At 38.8% G+C, this 21,594-nt stretch overlaps 2 protein-coding genes across 3 annotated transcripts; both read right to left on the bottom strand.

Moving 5' to 3' along the window:
- Positions 1 to 324: 324 nt before the first annotated feature.
- Positions 325 to 5,866, bottom strand: LOC105392616. Of its 2 annotated transcripts, none has more exons than XM_038110662.2 (4): positions 5,710 to 5,866; positions 5,365 to 5,553; positions 3,919 to 4,527; positions 325 to 888 (listed from the first exon to the last, which is right to left on the bottom strand). In XM_038110662.2, exons 1-4 carry the CDS (start codon positions 5,712 to 5,714, stop codon positions 390 to 392), a joined length of 1,302 nt encoding a protein of 433 aa, XP_037966590.2. In that variant the 5' UTR covers positions 5,715 to 5,866; the 3' UTR covers positions 325 to 389. The 2 variants fall into 2 exon arrangements, with proteins under 2 accessions (XP_037966590.2, XP_011562571.3); XM_011564269.3 differs by lacking the exon at positions 325 to 888 and adding an exon at positions 2,368 to 2,982.
- A 5,247-nt stretch (positions 5,867 to 11,113) lies between these two features.
- LOC105392605 (conserved oligomeric Golgi complex subunit 7) lies at positions 11,114 to 21,473 on the bottom strand. Its single transcript, XM_048629753.1, has 16 exons — positions 21,387 to 21,473; positions 21,230 to 21,316; positions 20,813 to 20,893; positions 20,194 to 20,367; positions 19,678 to 19,818; positions 18,612 to 18,729; positions 17,715 to 17,884; positions 16,766 to 16,867; positions 16,025 to 16,151; positions 15,743 to 15,876; positions 15,265 to 15,399; positions 14,016 to 14,217; positions 13,320 to 13,508; positions 12,488 to 12,582; positions 11,781 to 11,864; positions 11,114 to 11,439 (listed from the first exon to the last, which is right to left on the bottom strand). The coding sequence occupies exons 1-16, from the start codon at positions 21,387 to 21,389 to the stop codon at positions 11,263 to 11,265; spliced, it is 2,019 nt and encodes a 672-aa protein (XP_048485710.1). The 5' UTR covers positions 21,390 to 21,473; the 3' UTR covers positions 11,114 to 11,262.
- Between the last annotated feature and the right edge of the window lie 121 nt (positions 21,474 to 21,594).

The following is a 21,594-nucleotide window of genomic DNA, read 5'->3' as shown; positions in this document are numbered from 1 at the left end:
TTGTAGGGTAATTTTAGTTCTGCTACCGACCACCAGGGGCGCTGTTCATATTTTCATAGAAAATTACTCGATGGATTCTACTTCACGTTCACGATGAAAATTCATGCTAAGGGGTCTGTAAACTTATAAATTATAAAATAATCACAACCAAAATAAGTACCTACTTCCTCATTGAACTTACAAAAGTAATCTGGCAAATGACTAAAATTGTCTTGAAATGACTTTTATGATGTATTTACTCTTTATTTTGTAAATATTTAAGTCTTTTTTTAATAAAAGTATTCTTAAACAATCTGTATTTTTCATTTTACTTATATCTTTCTAAGTTATCTTCACAGTCGAAAAGTGGATGCACCAATGCTTCTCTACATACGTCTTGAACCTCTGATTTAAAACCCCAACACGCATTCAGGTTCCTCCGAATCTTGTAACATAAACCCGTTATCCAAAGACAGTCTTTGCAATGTGTTAGCCAATTCTGGGATTGCTACAGGAGCCTTTTGAGTACCATTAGAAATCCCCGAGTGTATTGTTCCAGCATTGTCACCCGCAAAAGATCTAAATATTTTAATATCGCATTTTAAACATGGCGTCATCCGTTTCTTTTTAAAATTGCCGCGTTTTGTCATTTTTTTACACGTTCTATTTTGTTTATGGTTAGTTGCGTTGCAAATTTTATTTGTATGGTCATCAGGGTGGGCGGGAATTTTGAAGAAATAGTTTTCATCAAAACTATTTTTCTTCAGTGGTTTTTCACTACATGTTATTGTCTTCTTCTTAGTGGCAATAGGCAGTAATGTAGATACCAAAGAGCTGTTTGGTAGGTCCACAAATATGGGTTCTATTTTCACGTACAAGTGGCGCGCCTTGTGTGTAGTGTATGCGAAACTGAAATCAGGAAAAGTACACATAGGTAATTAGTGATTTCACAAGACTATAAAATACAGGTGTCGCAAAAAGCGTATACTAAGCCGAAACCTGCATGTGCGGTATGTTAACGCAAAAAAAAACATTTTCCATAGAAACTTTGTTGGTCACACAGACCTGTATTTGAATAGACAACGCTTGTCTCATTCCTTGTATAGAAACCAAGCGTGCCATTATTTTAATACCTACTGTCACGTCAGTCACGTCACTTGAACGATTTAGTATAGGAACGTCCCTAATGACACTGCGCTAAAGGAAGATAATTTCACTCTCTTTTTACACGCGAAGTACATGCACTTGCGTTGTCTACTCAAATACAGGTCTGTGGTTGGTCACGCCTTTTTACTATGGAGAATGTTTTTTTTTTGGCTAATTTTGAAATTCTGATTTCACTTTCAGGCTTAGATATGCACATGTAGGTTTCGGCTTAGTATACCCTTTTTGCAACACCCTGTAGTTATAATAGTTATTGATTAACCATGGTAAAAACAATGTTTTTATAAAACAATCCTAACTAATATTATAAATGCGAAAGTAACTGTGTCTGTCTGTCTGTCTGTTACTCTTTCACGCCAAAACTACTGAACGGATTTGAATGAAATTCGGTATACATACGGTCTAGACCCTGGGAAAGAACATAGGCTACTTTTTATCCCGGAATTCCCACGGGAAAACTTTTTAAGGCGAAGCGAAGCGCTGTCTGTCTGTTACTCTTTCACGCCAAAACTACTGAACGGATTTGAATGAAATTTGGTATACATACGGTCTAGACCCTAGGAAAGAACATAGGCTACTTTTTATCCCGGAATTCCCACGGGAAAACTTTTTAAGGCGAAGCGAAGCGCTGTCTGTCTGTTACTCTTTCACGCCAAAACTACTGAACGGATTTGAATGAAATTTGGTAAACATACGGTCTAGACCCTGGGAAAGAAGATAGGCTACTTTTTATCCCGGAATTCCCACGGGAAAACTTTTTAAGGCGAAGCGAAGCGCTGTCTGTCTGTTACTCTTTCACGCCAAAACTACTGAACGGATTTGAATGAAATTTGGTATACATACGGTCTAGACCCTAGGAAAGAACATAGGCTACTTTTTATCCCGGAATTCCCACGGGAAAACTTTTTAAGGCGAAGCGAAGCGCTGTCTGTCTGTTACTCTTTCACGCCAAAACTACTGAACGGATTTGAATGAAATTTGGTATACATACGGTCTAGACCCTGGGAAAGAAGATAGGCTACTTTTTATCCCGGAATTCCCACGGGAAAACTTTTTAAGGCGAAGCGAAGCTCGCGGGAACAGCTAGTGTTTTTATAATTACTCTTGTAACCTATATTTTTAACTGGTCTTATAATGGCTTTTGAATGATCCTTTAAAATCTCTGACCCCCAATGCGCTAGCCAACAAACCTTTCAACCTAGGGTGTAAAATAAAAGACCAAAAAAAACTCAACATTGGTTTATTTTCCTAATCTTTTTAAACCTCTGCTTAATGCGACTCAACCGTTGCACATTCGACAGCGACTTTGAATTCCTCGGCTTGTTAACCGGACAATCCTCCTCGAACTGCAGTTTACTCATCATAGACGTTTTCGTCTCCTCCTCATGTTTAAACACATCCTTGTTTTTCCGCTCAATAATCTTGCCCTCACTAAATGCATTGCCGCAGTGTTCACACACGTGGTCCGCACCTATGTCGTTTATCTCCATCATCACACTATACAGCAGCTGAGTGTATCTATAATTCTTGTTGTGTGTGGCCTTCTTCTTGAGATTCAAACGTATGGTGTTAGCGTTTCGCAATTTGAATACGGCACATATGTCGCATAGTCTCAAGTATGATACGTCTAGTCTTTCTTCGTGCAGCGTTTTTGAGTTGGGGAAGTGGTTGTCTATGGCCGGTTCCTCATCTGTGTCGTAGTGTTGGCCGTGGGTCTGTGTGCAGCGTGCACACATGACTGACAGTCTGCGGCGCGGGGAGGCGTCACAGACCACGCAGTAGTCTGGCCGAGCGATGCGCACGCGCAAGTGGTGGCGCTTGTGTTGGATGTATTTGAATCTGTAACAAAATTCGACATATTTTTTAAAAATATTGATCGAGTTTTAGTCTGTTTTATTAGGTAAATAATCATTATTTGTAATTTGTGATAATGATGCATGCGTTATAAATCATTGTCATGCTCTTAGGGTTACATTAAAATAATCCCTCCCATGTTTTGGACGTTAGTAAGTGTTTTTGGACTGTAGGTAGTTATAAGATGACCCACTAAACATTAATTTCTAGCATCATGCACATGAAAATAGCTGAATATAAGCTGAATGTAAAAAAATCATAGAAAAAAATGTACTCACGTTTAATGATTTCTTTCTAGTCTTCAGACAAATAACTTGTAGTCCAGTCACTTGGCTTGATAATTTTTTATTCACTTGATCACGAAAAGACAGTACATTTTTCCCTATGATTTTTAGCAGGACATTTTTAGCAACTTAAGTGCCAATTTCTCCATTCTCGCTTATATATAGCATAACCAGGGAGTAGTGGTTAACTTTTGACACATCTGTCATGAATTTTATATGGAGATGACGTATAAGTGATTAACCAATCCCTGTCGGTTACATAACCGACAATGGAGAAATTGGCACTAAAGGACATAGTCAATGACTGGCGCCAAAAAAGAAAAACGTCTAAATGTGCCTTCAATTATGTACAAACTAATCTTAAAATAGGTTATGTGAAATAGCAACATAAACCAGCAAATTCATAAGGATTTTTTTTTTAATTTACCTCATTTGTTATCCTCAATATCAATTAGGAGAAAAGTGGAGCCTTTGCCCAGCAGTGGGAAACTAAATAGGCTATTTATAAAAAAAAGGATTATCCCAAAAAACACACTTTAAAAATTAGTGTTTGTTTGCTGGGAACACATTTACAAATTATCATAACAAATTAAAAATGAATTGATTGTGATAAAATTTTAAATTTAACTTCTCTCACCTGTTAGGGAATTCTCTGTGGCAAAACTCGCAATAATGCGTTGCGGTTCTCAACAGTTCATCATTATGAACACTATACACTTTATCTTCTATGTTATCTATGGATTTGTTGTCCATCAGACCCCTCTCTTGGCTGACAACTGTAGTATTTCCTTGAATGTGATGGTTATTTAAATTGTTTCCTAATTGACTAGTATCATTATTATGGTGTTGATTCACAATTATATCTTCATCTGGTTCTATAGTGCTTATCAAGCTTATTGTATCGTCCAAGATTACCCTACAGTCTGACACGAAACTGTTAAGGATATTTTCATTGTTGTCTGGTTTTAATTTCGCCACTTCTTTTGAGATTCCTTTTATTTTATTTTCTTCTATACTGTCTGTATCGCTAAGCACTATTACATCGGGATCATCATCATCAAATACAATTCTGTCTCTTAAGCTTGTATTGTTCATTTTCTTCTTTCCAAGTATTATTTTGTTGTTGTTAAATTTTGGTAACTCTTTTACTGGTGATGTACTTCTCTGCTTGTGAAGTGGTTGTGATGCGTCACATTTGATTAACGGTATTATTATGTGTTTTGAATTGTGGACTAGAGATTGCAATCTGAAAATAAAAAGAGGAATGTTTAGAATGGTTTGAATACAGTAATTGTATGGTGAGTCAAATATGGGACCCACTTTATTGGTAAAACTATTATGTAAATTGTCTATTTATTTTATTGATTTACACTTTATTGCATACAAAAACACAGTTACAAAACAGTTATAAACATGAAGGTATACAAAGGCAAGGGGAAAAGCAACCTTTGATTGATAGAGAACTCAAGTGAATATTATACATAAAGAGCTCTTTTATTAGAATAAATAGCTAAGTGACATATAAGAAGTAACCATAATACCTAAATACATTATGAATGGTGTCTAAAATATAAACTAAAATTACCACAAAAACTTTACAGTAATACAGGTTATTGAAGCCATAGGAAATTCTAGCCTTGTTATATTCTTATTTTTTGTAGATTGCTAATTTTGACTGCAATGTTGCATTGCATAGATAACAGACAAGACACACAAGACTCATAACACCACTGTTTTTCAATGTAGGTTTAATATTGGTGTCAAACAACTAAGATTCCAACATGATTTTGTAAATATACCAAGCAATTGACTTAATTTACAATACAATCCTCTTTATTTGCACCAAAAAAAACAGAAACAATACAAAATAAAACATAAAAATAAGAACAGTACAAAAAGGCCTACTTTACATGAATTTTATACTTCTCTACCTTTTAAATTTCTTTCGTGCTAACCCAGAACACAACACTGGCACAAATTGTTGGCAAAGCCAATTTTTTTATTTTTTATACAATAGTAGTAGTTATATAAAAGTGCCATTAAACCAGATAAATTGCCCAAGATAAAGTGGTGTTGAACTTACCTATTACTAAACGTTCTATCACAGAACTCGCAAGCTTCTTGCCGGACATCGCACAGCGGATTGTCTACATTTATGCGATACTTTTCAGCTACTTTACAATTGCGCCTTTTCTTCCTGGCTATTGCTAGAAGGCTTTCATCGTCACTGCTTTCGCTTGACTCATAATTATGCTTGAGTTTCTGTGTTTTCCTGAAAGGGGTGACGTATGTTACTATTGCTACGGGGTTTTTAATAATACAAAAGGGAAATCACGGGCGAAACTGTGAATGGGGGGATGAATTTACAGAAATCGATTTGTAAATTTAGACGACGAAAATGTATTGATTTTTGCAGTGTTTCACTTACTTCATGCTGTAAGCTGTTTTATACTATGATAATTTATAAGATTTAGCACTATTAATGTGAATTAGATTAAAACTTTCTTAATATTTTTAAGAATTTAAGCTAAATGCGAGGCAAGGCAGCAGCAAAATTTGTTTGTAATTTTGTCATTTTTGACAGTTGCTCGACGACACTGCTTGACTGACACGTCAATAATAGTTATCTGTGATGCATGTATGTGAGACATTATTCTGAATATGCGTTTCACTACGTCTCGTCTTTGTCGTTCAGCTTGCAGACAGCCGCATCCGTAAGCCGCGTCCGCTAGTGTGTTGGCGCCTTAACAAGAAGATAGGATGTTGGTTGCTTGGCGTTTGGGCGTTATCTGTGGCGTTTGGCGTTGGCGTCAACTGTCAACCACAACCACAGAGTACTTTTATGCTGTAAAAAAATTGATATATTTTTTTTTGAAAAATATTGATATATTGATATTTATTATGCAGATCAATGCAGATTTGTTGTAGATTTTCAAAAGCCATAGGTATCTATTATTAAACCACGTAAGGTTTTATTCAAATATAAAGTTTGGAGGAGCCCTTTCAACCGGATCTTGTGGAATATTACTACACTGTATGTAAGCCTATGCATATAACAAATTCATCTATTGCGGTCCAATTCTAGTTTATTTTAAATTAAGAAGCGCCTCCATTCTCTCCGAACTACCACCCATAGTGAAAAGAACACTAACCACCAAATCTTTTGTTACCAAAAACATATCATATCATATCATATCATATTTATTCATTTCAAAACAATATACATTGTGTAGAAAAATTCTTATAGCTAAAATAATTAACAGGCATAAACACATTGAAAAATAATACACAGGCATAAACACATTGAGAATTAATTAACAGGCATAAACAGATTTCGAAATAATTAATTAACAATAATAAATGTATTACAATAAAATTAGTCAAATACAATAAAATCAATTATATTATGTCCTTTAGATACAATAAGATTAATTTGTAATTTGTAACTTAAGATCTAGATAAGTATTCATCAATGGAATAGTAACATTTCTTCAACAAAAATGACTTAAGTTTGTTTTTAAAATTAGTTTTGTTATCTATTAACTTTAGCTCTACCGGCAGTTTGTTGTACAGCACAATTGACTGATACCTCGATGTGTGCTTTGCTATTTCCAAAATTGGGACAGGATGAACATTTTTTATTTCCTTTCTTCTCGATGCATTTCGGGCAAGTTTATTGTTCACATCTTCAAATTTTCATAACCTCTAAATTTGAAAAATCTTTGCAGATTAAATTACAATATGAATGACCCATTCGTGTCCTGCCCTTACGAGCCGAGGCACCGGGTCCCGCGCTCTCGCATCCAAGCCCACATCGTGAAATGCCAAGACAAGTATCCGGAGCTCAAGATCTGCCCATACAATGCTACGCACCGGTTCCCAGAGTCGGAAATAAAGCAACATGTCACGGATTGCCCGAGCCGGGCGAGTAGGTTCCTCGATGACGCTCCGAAGTGTACTGGTGCTATTACCAAACCAAAACCGCTGGTAACCGATTGTTTGCCGGAGACCGACCCTAACCATGAGATTTGGGATGACTAAATTAAGTTAAGAGTAATATTATTGTTATAACAGAATTTTATGTGATTAAGTTGATTTTGAATATGTGTAGTAATAGTAAGAAATGTTGCCACTTCATATTTTCTACCTAAAATCTTTTTAAGCCTGCTGGTGTAGATGAGTCCACTGGGACTTATCGTCTCTGTAATAGATAGGAAAAAGTACCCTGTATATTATGGGACAAAAGCCGCCCCTCAAAGTTTTGTCACATTTTAATTTGATTTGTATAACTTACAAAGTGACTGAAAAGTAATTAAACCATAAGACGGTTATAAGTAGACTTAAATAAGTACTAATAAAGTAGTTTTAAGATTTTATTTAGGTATAAGATTACCAACACAAAGCTGTGATAGCTCAAGTGTTCAGAATTTATGCATTTAAACAATTAAAATGTTTCTGATACTTGATGCTTTTACTGTACAGATTTCTCCTAAGCTGATTAAAATCTTCACCTTCTAATCCTTCTATTGTACTAGGAGCCTTTAGTTTTCTTTGTCTTTAAATTAGATACTAAGAATATTATAGGCAGATAGGGTATTCTATTCTATTCTATTCTCATAGGGGGTGAAGTTCCTGTACGTGGCTCTCTCGAGTGGAACCTTTGTACATATCCCCTTGATTTCAGCTCAGCCAGCCTAGCTCCCGAGTAAACTGGAGTAGCAGGCCTGGGTGTTGTAATAGCTGAGGTAGGCGCTCTGTTGGTGCAAGAATAGATAATCTTGTTTCTGTAGGATAGGGTATAATAATGTAATAAGCTATTGCTATTCATAAACAATCACACATTGCATTAAGTAGGTGTGTATTTTATATTTGATACCTATATAATTATATCAAGATCAACATTCATGAAAAAACACTTTGATTAGGTATGGGCGTTATTTCACGTCACTATTTACAATAACTGGCTACGGGACTTGTAACCGAATAACCAGTTTCTAGATATACGACAAGCTAGTGATTTTCGTAACCTAGTGATTTTTGTAACCTAGTGATTTTTGTAACCAAGTGATTTTTGTAAACTGGACATGGGCGTTAGTGACTTTTGTAATCTAGTGATTACTGTAAACATGACAAAACATTTGTAGACTGAATAATAGAGTAACAGGAAAGAGATAAGTTGAAAGCGTTATTTTGTGTTTATTACACTAATTTAACTAACAGAATATTATTTTTCACAAAAATATACCTCTGCCCTCATACAAAAACATACCTAAAACAACTCCCCCTAGACAACTCCCCAAAACACCTTACGATTGCCGAGATATTTACAGATTTAAATTTCCTAAATACACCCCAATATTTTGTATGTACCTAACTGCATAGTTACAAAACTACTTTGACGAACACAAGTTTGCAATAAGTCAATGCAATATTTTCGTGTCATTATAGGTAGTAATACTTCGGTAAAATAACTTGTATCTAAAATCACCGGTTGAAGAAATAGCTAGTTACAAAAATAGCTACACTGTTATTAGTATTCTTACGGAATTCTGACAGTTATCAATTTTAGACAAATCAGAGATCACAAACCTTTTTGGGCTGGGCACTTTTTCAATACGAGTCTGGACATCTGAGACTATAATAATTTTTTTTTAGTCCCTGTATCCATTTTATTAAGTGCGGCGCTCCAAATTAAAAGGGGATTTACCTACGGTGAGAAATAATTGCCGTACCTAAATATATCACAAACAGTGAAAAATACAATTAAAGATAATCTCAATTATCTTATATAATTATCGCTGTCGTAGAAAATATATCTAAAAACAACTAGTAATTCTTTTTGAAACGGTAGCCGTAGTACGCCGATGTCAGGCCGATGTTGCGTTCGTATTTGAATAGAGGTGAAAAATTTGCAATAGTCGGAATTTCGTTCCTGTAGAAAAACGCGTGAACCTTTCGTCGAATTGTCGTAAAAGTAAAGTCATCAAAATGTATGAAAGATAGTTGCGGACCACTCTTTTTCGGTTTCTGAAACTCTTTTGTGTCTTTATATTCTTTGATAATTTTATAGACACTTGACAGACTCACGCCAATCATCTCGGAAGTCTTTTTAGCACATTCCTTTGCACTCCAATCAGTTGTTTCCGGCCAATTTTCTATATTATATTTGTAAATATTTAGAATGATGGTCTTTTCGTTTGGCGAAAAAGAACCACGAGGACGCTTTTTTCTGGGAGAAAGTCTGACTCTTGTGCTCTGTCAGTTGGCTGTTTCCCGGGAAGGGCCAGGTTGTGGCTCCATAACGTTTATAAAAATCAACAAACGATCACAACGCGAAAAGTCAACAAGGAAAAACCTAACAGAAACTTAACAAATATAACAAGATGTAGACAAGAAATAGAAGCAAATTACACTGAGACTGAGAACATATGAGCGCATTCTAGCATTCAAAGAAGTAGAATGAAAATCTTTCTTGAAAACTCACTAACCGACTTTGATGAAACCTACACTTGGTTCCTACGGTCGTAGGATCCCTTTGCCATGGGGAAGCGCCTCCAGCATCTCCATACTGCCTTCCTAAGCTTGGACCATTTCCCACCACGCTGGTCCACTGCGGTGTTGGTGGGTTCACACATCTAGATGTTTTCCTTCTCCGTAAGAGCGATGGTATACATTGTACTTAAATTCAAAGAACTCATTGTTAACTACATGTCAGCGCCGAGATTCGAACCCGCATCTCTTGCTTGAGAAGCGGGCGCTTACCCGACTGAGCCAGTTGGACTCGCGCACTGAGTGTTCCGTACAAGTCTACTTAATTACCTGAGGTAGTTTTCCTTTTAATTTCATCATAATTATGTACATCTATACGAAATATCAGCTTGATATCTTTACCCGTTTCCGAGAAAAAAGGTGGTGACAACAAAGTGTGATCCTATAAGGGTTCTTTTTTTTCCTTTTGAGGTACGGAACCCTCAAAAAGAATAGTGACAATCGGATCAATCGTTTCGGAGGTATGCGTGGACAAACATACATACCAACAAGCATATAAACATACATAGGTACATAAACATTTATAAAATTTTGAATATTTGTTTATTAGCCCTAATATATTGTCATATGTCAATATGGTGCAGTTCCAATAATCTTACATACATACCGAACATATATGTACTTACCGAATAGACAATCTTTTTTTGAAATTGATTAAAAAGGTTTATTATCCCTGAATTTAGTAGGAAGTGATGCCATGCTAAAGAATAAAATAAAGCAATTAAAATTATTTCGATACATTGGTCGTGAGTCGTGATCCTACTTCATATTATAAATGCGAAAGTTTGTAAGTGTATGTGTGTATGTATGTATGTATGTACGTGTGTATGTTTGTTATTTCTTCACGTCAAAACGGCTGAACCGATTTTAATGAAATTTGGAATGGAGTTAGCTGACACCCTGGATTAACTCATATGTTACTTTTTATCGCGGAATTCCCACGGGAAAACTTATTAAGGCGAAGCGAAGCTCGCGGGAACAGCTATTATATTGAAATATTTATTATTTTTGTATTAGTTTACTTGAGCAAGTAAATATTTAGATTTATCTTTTTGTATAAAAATATTAAGAAAAAATTATTGCCCAGAAATGGATCGCAATTTTTCCTTTTTTCGGTAAAGAACTTTTTTAGTAGGATCACTTATAAAATGTCAGAATTCTTTTCAATTAAAAATTAGAGAGTAGTTATTTATCTAGTGACGGCTTAGACGTCACCGGCTACGTTACGTTTCGTGAAAATCACGTAACGACCCACACCTAACTTTGATATTTACATTTACCGCCACAATAGCATGTTCCATGTTCAAAACAAAGCAGCAACCTGTCAAAATGTGCCATAAAGATGAAGTATTTTTTATGGCTACGGAAACAGTCTCAAACAGCCAACTTTTCACTGGCTATGGAAACTTTATTTTTCAGCCTGGTTTCTTCTTCACTGTCTCAGCGACCGCTCCAGGTTAGTCAGTTGTGGCGGCACCGTCCCCCCCAGGTCCTCCACCACGCTGCACAGGTACTGGATGTCGGTGAGGCAGCGCCGCGTGCCGAGAGCGTCCATGTTGGTTATCTGGATGATCTTTTCTGCGTAGCTTGTGCACGTGTGATTGCAGACCTGACGGTAGAAATTTTAGTGAGGAGAAGGTGTAAGTTTTTACAGAGTTTTAAGTAGGTAGGTATATTATGTCAAAAGTAGGTTATAGTAGGTATACATTTGCAAAGTATCGATATACAAAAGTCTTTAGTCACGGTAATTTTTCCTAGATAGATCCTTAATTTTATTAAAAACTTGGCTATTACTCAATTCTACCCAACAATCCAGCGCACATTAGTTGACTTGAGATTCCACTGGATCGTATCATTGTATAGCTGTGGCCCAGTTTAACTTAAGTAAGTTAACTTTTCCGAATATTTCAGAAATTAAAATCAAAAATAGTTTATCCGTCCTGTACGCACCTCACTCAAGTACACGAAGGGCGCCTGCGCGTCCGCCAGGTGCATCTCCAGGTGCTGCGGCAGCGTCATCAGGTACTGGCCGATCTGCAGGGAACATATAAGGCAAATAATTATCATTATATACATGTTGATCATCTTATTGCAAAAAATAAAATCATACTTTGTAATGTGTATGTAATAGTATGTATAGAGTCCAAGTAGCGATATAAAAATATTATTAGGGTAACATGTTCTTCCTGCTTTGGGAGAGGCCTACGTCCAGCAGTGGACTGCTATAGGCTAATGATGATGATGATGACGATGAACATTTTCTCCATGTAATTTCTGATAGACATGGTACCTAGATGGCCCTAAGTATACCTACTTACTGGGTATTATTGGGAGGTAGGTTCTAAAAAAAATAATTAGCATGAAGAGGGTGTGAAATTTGGCAGTTTTGGGAAAAATGCATTTGAACGCAAGTTATGATTTTTTTTTACACTTCACTTCACCTTAACCTTAAACCCATTTCCGTTTTCCTGACTTTATTGATCGGATGTATACATGTAAGTACAGTATAAGGCAGATAAATCTGACCTCTCTCAGAAGCATTGTTATTATGAGAGGGGGGTCAGGTTACTCTGCACATGACCGTACATATGTACCTGTTGTTTCTTTTTAATAAATAAAATGAATGAATATGAAAGTTATAATTTATTTCCTCTTACCTGCGTCATATACTCCTGTGGCGACAGCGCGAAGTCCGGCAGGTCGGTGGAGAGCGCGTCGTTGTCGCTCCACACCGGCAGCAAGGGGACTTTGTCTGGCAAATTATACATTCTGTGGTTAATATGGGTGAAGAAATGGTACATACTGAACACAACATACACAGAGAACTAAAGTAACCGACATAGCTCACCGAGTTAGTAAACTTAAGTGGCAGTGGGCTGGTCACATCTGTCGAAGAACCGATGACCGATGGGGTAAACGTGTTCTAGAGTGTGACTAGTTAAACGTAGTGTGGGACCCCTCCGGCTAAACGGGGTGACGACTTGCGAAAGGTGGCTGGTTATGATTGGATGCGGAAAGCTATAGATCGCATCCAGTAGCTTGCTTTAGGAGAGACCTACGTCCAGCACTACACAGTAGACTGCTATAGGCTGTTGATGATGATTATGATAAATTGGTAAGATTTGGGTTTAACGATTAAAATATAATTTATGAAATATTTTTTTCTTGCATCTAAAGCTCTACTTTCTCAGCCCTTTTGACTATTAGCGACCTCGCTACCCTCAGCCGCCATACCTCACCTAGGGAACTAAATATGTAAGCATGTTTAATCCCGTGAATATCCGGATAGCCTAAGGGCCACTTGCACAAACATATGTTTCTGCAAGAGGCCCTAAATGTCATAGACACATCATTTATTTGCTCACAAAATACAAATCACGAATACACAAATTGGTCGTTGGGAATATCGGTCAAATAATTGTGAAGTAAGTTTTGTGACAGCAAAACGGCTCTGACTCAGCATGTGCAGTATATCAATTCCATTCTTACCCAACTGCCGATGCACAGGGTCCCTCAGTATATTCACAGCCAGGGTCTTCAACGTCTGGCTCTCCCTCCGCAGCGCTGCCACGCTGGCGATGGGTTCTGACGCGTTGAGGAGGGATGTCAGCCGCTGACGGTGACTGTCGTCTAGGAGCAGGTCTTCTACGTTTTGCAGGGGGTTGTAGGATTTCTCGCCTGTTGGTGGGGAAAGGATAGATTCATATAATATTCTTTGTAGGTACACACACACACATGAACAAAAGGAAAGGTTGTTGGGTATACATTTACATAATATTGTTTTTTTTTTATAATAACACCGCTAAATTTATTTTAGCTTCTCACATAAAAGTACCGGGATACAATACGCTTTGAAGAGTTTTCCTGGTTCGTAATTGATGTGCCAAAGAGTTTCAGCTAGATGATTCGCATAAGTACCTACATGAAATTCAGCAAAAACATTGAATCTACCTCAAGTAGCAGGTCAACATACGCTTGTAAGATGCTACATCTCACTCAGTAATGCAGTTCAGGTTTATCAAGATGATCAGAAGTCCTGATTTCAAAACTGATCAAAATAATATTTGCCAATCTTTACTGAATTACACATTCAGATCCAAAACCTTTAAAACAACGTAAATGTAAGAAAACTTTCAACCTCCTCACATAAAAGTACCAGGACCCCATACGCTACTAAGAGCTTACCCTCAGCCATCTGCTCATGAATCCCGCTCAGCAAAGCCGCCAGGATGCCCAACAAGGCCTGCGCCGCCGCAGCCAGGGCTAGGGCTCCAGGGAACGCCCTGGACAGCACCCCGCCAGACCCTGACGCTGATGATGAGAGGAACTCGGTCTCGATGCGGCGCGAGTGGGACGAGATCTTCATTGTTAGGGTTGAGGTGAAGGCCTGGAGTAGGAAAAAGAGTAGGTATTAGATACTTAATGATCTCTTGGTGCCTAACGGTTGTTAGTTTTTTGATAGTTTATGGCAGAGCATAATAGCTCCAATAATTTTAATAGCTCCGTGGGTAACTTATGTCTTCTGACAGATTTTTCTGGATGGAGTGGAACTACCCATTACATCAAAATACTTAACTTTACGCATTTTCAGTTAATTCTGGTGGTCTTCTGCGCAGGTTGCATTTATGAACGAATATACACGTTAGAAGAGATGATTTGGCTGAACTGAAATGGCATCGTTTGGTTCTGTTCTGAAACAATCCTCCCGCGCCTCCGAGGTTTCCTTATTAACTTGGTCAAGTTGGTTCACTTGTTAGAGGACCTAAACTGTTTCTTTGGCGCATTGGTCTTCTTTAGTCTGCCTGCAGTCAAAACTAATTAAGCTGCAAATTCAGTTTTATATACAGCTTGTAAGAAATATAATAATAAGTTTAACCATTTAGATCCACTTCATTTCAGTTATAATATTTACAAAAAACAAATCATAGAAAATTTAAGAAATTAATTTTAGATGTACCTTTTTTTTCTTTCTGTTTAGTTTCTGTTTTTGTAAAAATAACTTGTATTTACAACTTTGTTTATTTTTAAGAATTAACCTAATGCCTTGGTTTAAGTTCTATCTAATAGTGGAAACTTTACTGGTCTATGTATTAACTAAGAACTTTAATTTATAGTATTATGATACTGTATGTTTCCCTAAAACCAATAAATAAATAAATTGGTCAAGTTCGTGGCTAAAGTTACATAAACACAACACAATAGAGTCCAACTCACTTCAACAGCGGGCACAAAGTGCGGGTAGATGGCGCCACCGGCTATCTTTATGTCTACGCATTGGTCGAGTAGGTTGCCAAAGTAATAGTAACCTATAGTGTGTTTTTTATTATAATCTCGACTGTTAATGAACCGTTCAGAATCTGTCACTTTAGTATCAGTAACATTATTTACTACATAAAAACATACTTTAAATAAAACTCAATATAGTTCAACTCACCTCAACAGCGGGCACAAAGTGCGGGTAGATGGCGCCACCGGCGATGTTCCTGGCGGCGGCGTGCGCGGCGCTCAGCCAGCCCTCGCTGCGTTCTACCAGGTTCTGGAACGATCTCGAACGTTCTAGAAGGTCTTCCTGGAAGGACGAATTAGTTTTTAGTTTATAGGTGTTGATTTAGTAGAAATAAACAATATTTGCGTGCTGCTGTTGTGAAAAACTGTATGCAAAAAATACTAAAAGGTTTATGAGTCGACTATAAATGATCATAAATTTTCGAAAAAAAATATCAATTCTAAGATCCGTAAATAAATACACACTATGAAAAATAGCGGCTGTTAACGTAAGTGGGAGTAGGAAGAAGTATTGACAGAAATACGAAAAGAGCGAAATAGTATAAGTTCGTCCGCCATATAAATTTTATTCTTTATCTACGCGCGTTTCATGAGCTGAAAAGGAGTCACCCTGTATAGCAACATACCTGATCCTGCTCTAATGTGTCGACTTGCATATTGAACGCCTGTGTCTGTAGATCGCTGTACTTAGGTAGTAGTTCCCGAAGCGGCCCATAGATGGCTCTGCCTAGCTCTTTTATTATTGTCGGCTGTACTATTTCTGAAATAAAAATAGGTTTTTAACACATTGATTTAGCATGAGACTAATAAGTATATCTCTTCATTAATCCGTACTAATGGGCCCTCCATTTTGCGACCATATTTTCAACTTTATGCCATTGTAAGGTGAAGTGTGTGAACCGCCTTACCGTGTCGTGTGTTTTCCAACAGTGCAGTGAATATGTTCTTCAACTGGTCCAGCTCAGTTCTGGTATCAATCAGAAACTCAATGCCTTCCTGGGGCGTCCCACAGAGCTTCAGATTCGCTGACAATACCTGAGAAGTTGTTTTTTTTTAAATTATGAATTCTGAGTTTTCAGTTTCATGTCTTATTTTATTAGTTAACAGAATACTGACGTCGAATAAAGTTTTTTTAACAACTGTCGATAGAAATTAATAGATTTTATGAGTCTAGATTAGATAGATCATGTGCTGCCATCTAGTGCCAATCTTACATTACTTCTCTAAGGCTGTTTTTAACAACATGGGGATTTGATCACGCACGCGTGATTGCTCCGTACGCGTTCATACAAGTATTCTTAGTAACGCGTGGAATGGGAGATTTTCAACCATAGACAAACAACCATAGATTATAGATGACAAAAAAATGCAGTGTTGTTGAGTATGAAATCATATATAATCTATGGTTGTTTGTCTATGGTTGAAAATCTCCCATTGACACTGTCAAAATAGTCTTTTCAAACATCGCACTATTTATTATTATACCGCGGGCCGGAGGGCGTCCCACGCTGCACTCACCTTGCTCGGCGCGGGCTCCAGCGACAGCAGCAGGTCGGTGTGGAGACGCACCAGCTCTGCGAGTGGGGTCTCACATTGCAGCACGTCATATACACACTAGCGGGCCGGAGGGCGTCCCACGCTGCACTCACCTTGCTCGGCGCGGGCTCCAGCGACAGCAGCAGGTCGGTGTGGAGACGCACCAGCTCTGCGAGTGGGGTCTCGCACTGCAGCACGTCTGAGAGCCATTCCACCTGGGGAGAGGAGGATGGAGTAGGTATTGTACTAAAGAAATATTAGTGTAGCGCACGTGAATAAAGAAACAATATGAAAATGGCTGCCGTAAGTGGGAATAGAAAAGATTATAAAGTCTATTCCTTTATCTCAGGTACTAAATTGATATGTGCAAACGTACAAATCAAATAGGTAAATCGAATACAAATCTCCTTTTACAGCTTCACACATAGAACCTATAGATAACTTTTTAAAATCCATCAACAAACCAGCCCAAATTTTAAAACTCGAACGCACCGTAACCGAGCTTTACAAACAGAATGTAGAAAACCCTAAAAAAACCAGCCAGCATTTCAAACTTCGAACCTGAGTACTACAGCTATGTTGCAACGCGTCGCTTGAAGCGCTGCAAGACTAGGCGCGTCCAACCGCTGCCACTCCGCTGCAGCGCTCGACGCTTCTACACGATCTAAATTCAAGCTTATTCACCCAACTACTGTGCGAAATAGCGAATAGCGACCCATTCCATAAATAGAACACAGCTTCACAAACAGAATCTATAGAAAAAATATTCAAATCCATTAAATTTTACATTCTTCACCTAAGTACTGCAGCTATGTTGCAATGTCTCTTGAAGCGCTGCAAGACTAGGTGCGTCCAACCGCTGCCACACATTGTCACGTCACGAACAAAATCACCTACAGCTTCATAAATAGAATGCCGAATGTAGAAAACTTTTTAAAACCCAACCACAAACCAGCCAGCACTTCAAAATTCGAACGCCCCGTTTCAATATGTCGCTTGCAGCGCTGAAAGGCTGGGAGCGCCCAACCGCTGTAGCACCAGACGTTATGGAACCATATTCACCTGAGTACTGCAGCTATGTTGCAACGTCGCTTGAAGCGCTGCAAGACTGGGAGCGTCCAACCGCTGCCACTCGGCTGCAGCGCTAGAAGCCGCTGCTCGGCGCCAGGCGCGGAGTAAGGAGTTCGTGCGACCCATCGCTTTGTAGAGGGCTACGTAGGCGGCTGTCTTTTCTGTGGAGGAAAATTTTAGGGTTACAGAAGTGGAATAGTTTTCATTACTTTTTAATAGTAACGTAAAAGGAGTTGACTCAGCGGCTAACCTCTGCTTTCCCCATCCCACTACCTATCTAGGTTCTAGTACGGTCTCAAAGCCGGCTTTGAAAGTAACTAAGGTATTTACTCAAAAATACCAAATTTCAAATCATTTCAATCATAAAAACTCAGTTTTTTGTACTAGATAAAACCGGTATGGGAGGCCCTAGTATAGAGGGCGTCCCACGCCCCACTTACCGGCATCCCGCTGCGCCAGTGCCTCCGCCAGCGGCGCGGCGGCGGCCGCCTCGCAGCGGCTGTATAGCGTCTCTAGTTGCAGCCGCTTTGACTCGTAGTCTGGGTCGTCGGTTAGCATCAGCATAATGCGTGTGGCATATGAGATCATTATCATTTATTTATTGTAATAGCCAACGATTATCTGCTGCTGGAACAGGGCCTTCCAAAGACCGCCAAACAATACTAACCTCAGCATTCCCCGTCCCACTATCTATCTAGCGTTCTGAGTAAGGTTTCTAAAAACGGGTTTTTGCATAGTTTTACCGGTTTTACCGTAGAAACTAAATAAACCGGTTTTAGAAAACCGAATTTAGGTATTTTTGAGTATATCATATCATTTCAATCATAAAAACCCCATTTTTTGTATAAGCTGAAATCGGATCTGGAGGGCGTCCCGCGCTCCACTTACCGGCGTCGCGCTGCGCCAGCGCCTCCGCCAGCGGCGCACTGGCAGCCGCCTCGCAGCGGCTGTATAAGGTCTCTAGCTGCAGCCGCTTGGACTCGTAGTCGGGGTCGTCGGTTAGCATCTGGAAGTGTTTAAGATGTTTATTACTCTTTCTATGAAAAAATACAGAACGGATCTTCATTAAATTCGGCGTGTAAGGAATATAATTTAGTCCCGGAATTCCCAAGGGACGGACGCTAAGAAAGTGTAGTAGTCTTTTTTTTCTGACATAAAGGCAGTAAGCATTATGAAAGATATGCACTCCTTGGAAGAAACCTATGTCCAAAAGTGGAAAATTGTTTGCTATTGGTGAGCATCGGTCGTCAGCGCCACCCATTGGTCCGCCGCGCGCGGCACATACCTGCAGGCTGGTGGTGATGGCACATAGACACATTTTAGATGGTCGAATGGCGTAGTGGTTAGTGGCCCTGACTGCTATGGTCCCGGGTTCGATTCCCGGCTGGGGCAGATATTTGTTTAAAGACAAACATTTGTACCCGGGTCTTGGGTGTTGATATTTATATTTAGTATCTATCTATCTATGTATATGTGTAGATATATCAGCTGTCTGACACCCATAACATAGGTTCTGCGTAGCTTGGGGTCGGATGGCCGTGTGTGAGATGTCCCCACATATTTATTTATTTATTTATTACTTAATTAAATTTTTCCTGACCATAATAATATAAGCCACCTGGAAGCCGTAAAAGAGGCCGCCCTAAAACAACCTGGCGACGTTCTGTGGAGAGTGAGGCAAAGGTTATGAGGATGGAGTGGGAGGATCTCGCAGCCGCTGCCCAAGATCGAGTCAGATGGAGAAATCTTCTCAAAGCCCTTTGTCCCTGCTGAGGGACATCAGGATGGATGTATGTATGTATAATAATATAATTTACCTACCTCCTGCCTAACCCATCTCTGCCTACCCACAGAGGGTAGCTTCAAGTTCGAGTACGCGTCGGACAACGGGCTAGCGGCTGGCGAGACCATAGAGCCCGACGGCTCCCGGGTCGCCACATATTATTATTTATACCTGCAGGCTGGTGGTGATGGCGGTGAGCTGGTCGGCCAGGGCGGGCAGCTGGTCACGTGGCACGCCGGCCTCCAACACCCGGTCTAGCGAGCGCGCCAGCACGGCCCACTTGTCGGCGGAGCGGAGCGCTGTGGCTGCATTCTGGGGGTGGAAAGAAGTTTTGGTCATAGAAAGCCTATTTAACCTGCTGCCAAAAAAATAATGATTGCTTTGTGTCAATCCTTTACCCCTAATAGATACATAAGATAATGAAAACCGCATCGAAATCGGCGTTCAAACATACACACAGGTCTGACGAACGTTCTTTTTGAAGCCACATGAACGCATAGAGCTAATGATAAGCACATGTAAGTTCTTTTTCTAGAGATCTATCTGCGACAACACTAACTATGCAACTGTACAGAATACAAAAACTTGCTATTTTATAAAGAGTGTTTCAACACTGTGTCAGAGAGTAGAACCAAGAGTGAGGGACCCATCTCCAAAAACGCTTTCACAGCATAGTCTTCCACCCACCTCCAGCCTTGTCTTGAGCTGATCAATCCGCTGCAGGCTCGAGATGGACTGCCCCGTCTCCTCCTCCACGGCGAGCACCTTCTGCTCCAGCGACAGCAACGTCTGCTGCAGCAGCGCGCCCTCCGCCTGCAGGCTGGACGCGGACTGGAGCACCCGCGGAATTGATGTCACTATCTGCGGAGAGGCGAGACAGATGGATAGAATACACTCTTTATTTAAACACTAAAAAAGAATAATAAAATCAACAAGTTGTAACTTAATTAGGGTACAAAAGGTGGTCTTATCACTAAAAGCTATCTCTGCCAGACAACCTATGGATGGAGGAAATAGGAGATTAGATATACATAAGTAGACATACTAGCTTTTTCTGCAAACATTGGTACACCCTTTAAGGTTTTCATGAAAAGATGTTGGGGGAGGCCTAAGTCTTGCAGTGAAAGCTTATTATTAGCTCTTAGACTTTTTTGCAGTACTGTTTCAGTGGAAACAATTTCCAATAGTGGTTGTTTGCAGGCTAAAATTATGAAAATAAATACAAGGGTGAACCCAACTGCACCTTACTTAAAAAAACACTGAAAAACAAAGTGTGGCAAAGCCTATGATGGGTTAAGCTGCTTACCTGTGTGGTGGTCTCATCCAGAGAATTGGTCAACTGCTTCATGTAAAGCTGAAGTCTTGACACTGTATTTGCGACAAATACCTGCAATGAATGAAATAGTAGTTTAGAATATAGGATTACATACATTACACTCATGACAACAACTTTTCTTTTAGTATAATTATGTTTTTCAGTAATAATTGCGTCGGTCGTAGATTCAGGGTAGATGTGAGTTTGGTTTTGATATCGGTTACCTTGATTCGATTAAACTGACTATGTAGGCTTTAAGGGTAGGGCTAATCTAATAGTTAAAGGTAAAATTTATAGGTTACATAAATGTTCGTAAATTATTAGTTTCGTAAATCTTTGAACTGTTTTAAAAGTTATAAGTTAGTAGCAAATCAGCCAGCCAATGGTTTAATTAATGGTAGACAATACCTCTTTGTCCTGATTCCCGCTGGTACTCCAAGCTTTGTTGATCCATTTTTTTGTATCAAACTCTTCCTCACCGAATGATTTTAAGTCCTGAAATATAATCATTAATCATTGTTGTTGTCAAGTAATTGATCAATACAAAAAGAATTCAAAACATTACCATTTTAAGTCTTCAAGAAGATAAATTAAAATATTTAGGCAAAAAATCTGTGAAATCTATCAGCTGACGTGTTTTTGTTTTGATTTTTGACAGCTGCGGTTAGTTTTGACTACTTTAGACCATCAAGTGTTTCGGCTGTTACGAAAAAATAAGAAAACTTTAAAGCAATAATGTTACTTGGTGCAATAATAAAACGGGAAAAGGTGAC

The sequence above is a fragment of the Plutella xylostella genome, chromosome 24 (genome assembly GCF_932276165.1).
Source record: "Plutella xylostella chromosome 24, ilPluXylo3.1, whole genome shotgun sequence".
NCBI lineage: Eukaryota > Metazoa > Arthropoda > Insecta > Lepidoptera > Plutellidae > Plutella > Plutella xylostella.
This window is presented reverse-complemented; position numbering and strand designations above follow the sequence as displayed.

Coding starts and splice junctions, on each gene's coding strand:
- LOC105392616 (XM_011564269.3), bottom strand. Junction 4,528..5,364: donor GATAGAACGTTTAGTAATAG/GTAAGTTCAACA, acceptor TTTTATTTTCAG/ATTGCAATCTCTAGTCCACA. Junction 2,983..3,918: donor CACAGAGAATTCCCTAACAG/GTGAGAGAAGTT, acceptor ATTTTGTTACAG/ATTCAAATACATCCAACACA.
- LOC105392605 (XM_048629753.1), bottom strand. Junction 19,819..20,193: donor AGCTCAAGACAAGGCTGGAG/GTGGGTGGAAGA, acceptor TTCCACCCCCAG/AATGCAGCCACAGCGCTCCG. Junction 14,218..15,264: donor ACTTTGTGCCCGCTGTTGAG/GTGAGTTGAACT, acceptor TTCCTACTCCAG/GCCTTCACCTCAACCCTAAC.